This window comes from Temnothorax americanus, unplaced genomic scaffold (assembly GCF_048541705.1).
Source record: "Temnothorax americanus isolate GAGA-0224 unplaced genomic scaffold, ASM4854170v1 Scaffold17, whole genome shotgun sequence".
NCBI classification, from domain to species: Eukaryota; Metazoa; Arthropoda; class Insecta; order Hymenoptera; family Formicidae; genus Temnothorax; species Temnothorax americanus.
Genome location: NW_027509307.1, coordinates 1,378,350 through 1,384,671, shown reverse-complemented (window position 1 = coordinate 1,384,671; position 6,322 = coordinate 1,378,350). Strand labels below are relative to the sequence as shown.

Here is a 6,322-nt window from a genome sequence, read left to right as displayed (position 1 = left end):
TATCTGTAAGCATTTCAGCAAATGTACATATAGGACACAATTATCTCCAGGATAATTTTTTTAAGGAATAATTTCTAATTTTTTATTCCTTGATCATATCATTTTGTCGTAACCTGATATAATTTCATGTTACTGTGCGAAAACTTCTCAGTTTTCAAATATCTAATAAATTTTGCAGGAATATCGTTACTGTCGATGTTGACGTTCGATTGTTTTTTTAATGTTGTCAGCACGACATGACAGTTCCGGTCACTGTTATAAATAAGCAAATAGTGGTGTCCGATCGATCGCACGATGCGCCGCGACATTTTTTTCCGATGGATATTCGTTCGCGCATCTTAAAAGAAAGATCTTAAAAATCCATTTTGCACGGGCCATTAGGCACACATGTTAGCCAAACATCTCCCGTTCCAAAACAAACTACGTCCCGGAGGTTTTTCACGAAAAGTCGGCGAATTTCTCCAGTTCGTAGGGCACAGATCCGCTTACCGGGGAAACCCGCGAGAGATAAAACGCGGAAATATTGAGAAAAGTGGAGATGTATGTATGCGCCATTCACGATAATGTCACCGTTATGTTATCGAGTAGCAAAGGGACCTAAGTCTTTATGAACTTGTCGGAAACAAGGAATGGTATAAAACAGCCAGAAGGATTTCAAATATTTGCTTAGGAAGTGTCAAGAATTAGTGATGACACGCCGGCCTGCGTGAAACATCGATTCTCGCCTGGATAAGTATCGGTGTATTTGAAGAAGAGAATCAAATATTTGTTTCTCCTGAAATAAATATTAGAAACTAGGGTCTAACTTTCGCTACCGGAAACAGGAATATATAATGACGTAAATTGAGTATAATATGACTGTAAAACATAATAATGAAATATAACTATAAAAATTGTGCAAAGCATAATTTCATTAGATATGAAGTTTTGATTAGAATCTTACGTATAATATCCGGGGAGAAAGCAATCCTAGCCGTGAACAGGTATAGCTAGGATAAACGAGCTCTCCTCCCTCTTTCCTTTATATAGCTACCGGCACCATAGTCGCTTCCCTTCGCGCGAGCTATAACGATCCACCCAGCAGGAATATCTCTATCCACCTGTCTACATCCATATCCTACAGACAAAATTGTCTTCCGAAGTGGCTTACAAATATATTTCAATAGAAACGTAATATTCCGGAGTCAGTTGTATTGGCTCTTCCTGAATCGTTTCTGGTTTGCTCGGCCCCTTTTTCTTCTCAAAGGGATTTGCTACTACTCCCACGGACATGTACGTATCATACATTCGTCATGTCTAAGCGGCAAAGTAATATCGTCCCTACTTCCACACGAGAATCTTGTAAAGCCGACGATATACGAAGTATCGCAGACAACGCGAGCGTATATACGTCGTGTTAAAAAATGTACGCGCGTTCTTTCTTGAACGGAAAATACTTACTTGCCGAACAAACGCGAGTCTTCGATACAATCGTGCTTGCACGATATTTCGATTTCAATGGAAATTGGGTGTACTTTTGTCTACAGACTTCATAGGTTCTAGAAAATAAGAACAGGTCTGTTCCGAACGGTAAATAAGTGCAATCTCACTTTGAACAAAATAAACCTTTTCAGGTAGGCATTTTAAAAATCGAAAGTTTTTTTTTTATTCTTTAATGCGTATCATAACTTAAATAGATATGTACATCATAAAAAGATAAATCAATGCATTTTCAATTAGTTGATATTATATTGCCTAATAACAAGTAAATTATATTAATTTACATTTACATACAACTCTACATTCTACAATTTACAATTTACATTATTAGTGCTAATGCAAATTTAATTCTCACACATGCAAATAATACAAGGTAAATTTTATTGTCACTTATATGTCACTTATCTATTGATACTTATATGTCAATTATTATAACATAGACAAAGAAAAGAAAATAATATGCGGCATACGTGATTATTTCGCGAGCACTTAAATTTGTTGTAGATTTAAATATAAATTCAGCCGTTCACATAAAATATAATGCTCGCTGTTTGAAGAATTGTTTGCAAGGGTAACATCGTATGTACTATCCGTAGGATTATTATGTTTGTCCGTTGAATTTCTTTGCAGGATGTAGCATATGCTTCGTACCTTATTTTCTCGTTTTACACCGCGACGTATCCCGGGAGCAGACGTTTCGGAGGGTTGCGACAGTCCCGAACTTTTGTCAATATTGATCCCCCTCCCTGTGCACGCGAGGGACGTACGTGTTCGGGCTAACGTATGTCTTCGATTTTTAAAAGCTTTGGATGCGTTTCGCAAACAGACGGCCGTTCGACAACTATATACTTTAGCGTCACTCTCGATGTGTCTCCTACCCATATGACTAATCGTGTTTTAAATCATGTCACTTGCGAGTCACAAGTGTTCAATTTACAAGTACAACATTTGAAGTATAATTATGTTGAACATTCGGACTCGTTGACAGACCTAGTCATACGCTTACTTTAGAAAGTAAAACAGAATTAGTTAGTCGCTGTTGTAATACATCACAGCTGCACGTTCACGGGCATAATGTTATTAGTTGTCAATCGTCGCACGAATAAATTAAGTCTCCATGCATAAAGTACAGGACGTAAATTGAATTTTGTAGTTGTCTCGCTCGTTGGCTTTGCCTTCAACCTTTTCCGATCTCCGAGTCATCGAAGAGCGCATATGTATACGACGAGACGCAAGAAAAAGATTTCAACCTGCCTGCTCCCATTTATCGGCGCGCTACTTTGCTTCAATTAATACGCGCTAACAACATTAATTAACGCGGCACAGTCGCGACGGGTACGGCCGACGAGGACGTGATCGTCGGAGGGACAAGGAATTCTCGTCTCTTTTGCGTCTGTCTATCCATCAGGAGCGGTCGCGCCGCTTGTGTCGCATTCAAACCGGGTTGGCGCCACCCCTGCCACCTTAACTTCGACATCAGAGGCTTCTGGGGCGATATTATCTGTAGGAAAGTGCTCGAGAATATTATACGTGCGTAGTGTACACACCCTATCGAGGCCAGCTACTTTAGCCATACTCGATGTTGGATGATTGAGAGGAGCGGAGTGAGACGGGATGAAGAGGGTAGGTGGAAGCATCCATCGTAGACGGTAGCGACTACTGCTAATCGAATTATCGATCCCTGTCCGCGTTCTCGAAGCGAATATTAGATTTTCCGCGAATTTTAATGTACAATGAGGGCCAGTGGCAGACTTCTTTTCCTCTTTCGTCGAAGAACGTTGACGTATTAACAGACGGGAGGATGTACTGAAATAAACTTGTGGCATGGAAACATTGTGTCGACGATAGTCATTACATTCTATATTCCTTTTTATATTTCTATATATTACATAGTAATTAAGTTAACAATGTTATCTATATATTTATATAAAGCAACATTCATAACAATTTATTGTGTTATATACTAAAGAATGTTTTTAAAATGTTTACCATAAAATACCATAAATTATTTACAATACCTGCACGGAATTTCGTTCTAAATTTATTCGGTTCTAAAGTTTCAAGCTTACTTTATTGTAGCCACTTCCGGTCATAATTTCTTCTTCTATCGTATCGCCTATAATAGACATTTATTACAAGCGAGTGATTTCTTTCATCTGCATATCTGAGATCTAGTTTTAAAAACTTCATAGCGGCACCGTCGGAGCGTTTCTCTTCTCCTGCGGCATACTCCAGCTGTATTCTATTTTCAAGGTGTCCGCAGGTAGAGATAAATCGCAGGAACGCAGGAAGGCAGTTACGCGGTAGAAACATGTACATGGGACATCGCGTAAGCGTGTTCGAGGCACGTTTCCTCGCATAGGAACCGCGTGCGGTCGGGCGGAGAGAGAGGAGGGGGGCGGAGAGAGGTTGAGAAGGAAAGCACAAGAACCTCGGAAAATGTCAGAGAAAAATTCCAATATGCCTCGAAATTCTAGCGGCCGTGCATGGAATGCATCTGAGCCCCTTGATTGTGCTTCGGTAGCATATTTTTCTCGTACTTCCGATATTGCACAAGGCGAGTTTCTTCGCTTTATAACTGTGAGCGCCACTCGAATCTCCGCTTTCTTCGGTCTGCGCGAGGTGCACCATGTGCGCCCACAAAAGACACTTTTTCTCCATTTCGTGCGTCTATATCAGGAATAGTTTCCGCTATTCCCCCTCGTTTATTTATTACGACTGAATGCGAGACATTCACTTCATTTGCATTTTATGCTTGTATCATGTCTAGTGAACCCGCCCACCTGCGTAAACCTAATGATATCGTAGCTGGTCACTTATATAAGTCATAGCTTTAGGTAGAAATTAAAAGTTAGATCAATATCATGAAAATTTTCTACTAATACCGCATTAACTATTGATATTATCCATATATATATATACAAACATTTCCATATTTATAAAAAAAAAATAGTTTAAGTGAACAATTTAAAATTACATATAATTATCTTTTAATTTATAAAAGACATTTTTTGTTACAGGTGATGCCTCTTCCCCGTACCAACTTCTTGACCACTTCGTCATACTCGAGCAAATCTTTGATGCTAATAATGTCCGTGTAAAAACAATCATTCCAACCGCACCGATTATCCTTTATCCGTGAGCTGACGGTCCGTTTGCGCACTTGTCTCGTCTAACGCATAACTCCATCGTGGATTTGTCGCCCAACCAGTTGTTGGTGAAAGCACATTGAACTGAAATCGATCCGACGCGTAATATCACCAGCCATTATTCGAAATAGTAAATGGTTGTCGACACACCGCGAAGTACCGGTAGAAAATCGTATCGCGGCACGAGTCACGTACCCGTTTGGGTACGGTAGAGCCTCGGCCGAAGACCAGCATCAAGATAAAGTCAGTGGGAGCTGTACCCAAGGATGCGCAGGAACGGGTGGTGTCGTTAGTGGTGGATAACAACTCGTTGGAGAGACCAGCGAGCGGCGAAGAAGGGGGCCACGGAAACGGCCCCCAAAAGGGCCCGCTGGATGGTTTAGCCTACGAGCAACCATCGAGACCCAGCCGGCAAGAGGGCGAGTACGTCCGATCAATCGAGACGCAGGAGCCTAGTACTGCCTTTGGTCCAGATCTGGTAGCCGCAGTGGACACCGGGCTGGGATCCACCGGTGAGGGAATAGAACTCGATGAAAGGACCGGAAGCAAGATCAAGCGGCTACAAAGCCCCATAGTGTCGACAATCGACGATCACGTCCCGATCTCGATACATTACAAACATCATCCGGAGGGATTCAACGGCGCAGCCTTGGAGCTACAATCGACCGGCGACAATTCCGACGCGCGCTCAAAGCGTTCGAGGAAGACGTTGGAGAACGACAACAACGACGACGACGACGACGACGACGAGCAACCAGCGAGGAGAACCTGCGCGGTGCATCGGCACAGAGTGTCTTGCAGTCACGTAGCGCGAGCCCATACCGAGCCGCCCTGTCGAAGAAGCGTGAACCGAAGTCGACCCTGTCGCGTTCATGATCGCCGGCGGGACTGCTCGAGAGGAAATTCGACGGAGAGACCGGAACATCGGCATCTGAGGTTCCACGATCCGGAGAACGTCATCGTACGGTTGGAGCAAGACCCGATACTTCGACCGGTACGCATTCTCGGTTGTCCTCCCGCGGAGGGCCAGGAGGTATCCTCCTATCTGGAGCCGGCCGGACCGAGTTACGTTTACACGGGCATCGGCGTGAGCCAGTTTGCCGGCGGTGAACTGCACTGCTTCGATCTGCACAATCCAGACAATATTCTGCCCAAGAGCCGCGTCGGCAGCATCGCCAGACTCCTCGACGGGCCGAATCGCGCCGTGAAGGACATCAATCGCAAGGTCCTGGCGATGGCGCGTGCCATGACGCCCGCCTGGTCGCTGCGCCTGCTCGGCGTCAGCTGCGGTTCCGTGCTCTGCGCCTGGGGACTTTTGTTGATATTATCCGTGCTTGGTGGTGGTGCCTCGCATGGCACCGGTATCGGTAGTTTCGGCCTCGGTAGTATGACGGGTACGATGGACGATTTGAACGGCGTTAGATGTCCTTGGGCGTGCACGTGTGGCGGACAGGAGGTCGACTGCTCTCATCGCGAACTCACGCAGATCCCTGGCGACCTGGCGAGCCTGCTCATCGCGGAAAAATTGTAAGTAGTTAAATGCTTTTGATTACGCTTTCGATTTCGCTTTCAAATACGCAATAACGCAATTTAAAAAATTGCGTAATACATATTGTTGAAGGAGAGAAGATTATATTACGATAATTGCATTTAAACACGCGTCGTGTAAATGGGAAAAAGCACATTTTAAAACA

At 43.6% G+C, this 6,322-nt stretch overlaps 1 protein-coding gene across 2 annotated transcripts in view; it reads left to right on the top strand.

Moving 5' to 3' along the window:
- The first annotated feature begins 4,797 nt into the window (after positions 1–4,797).
- Sli (slit guidance ligand) overlaps positions 4,798–6,322 on the top strand; it is a 322,647-nt gene continuing 321,122 nt past the window's right edge. For both annotated transcript variants that reach the window (XM_077403435.1, XM_077403434.1), the window contains exon 1: positions 4,798–6,155. In XM_077403435.1, coding sequence (XP_077259561.1) covers positions 5,863–6,155 — 293 coding nt within the window. In that variant the 5' untranslated portion in view covers positions 4,798–5,862. The remainder of the gene's footprint in view (positions 6,156–6,322) is intronic.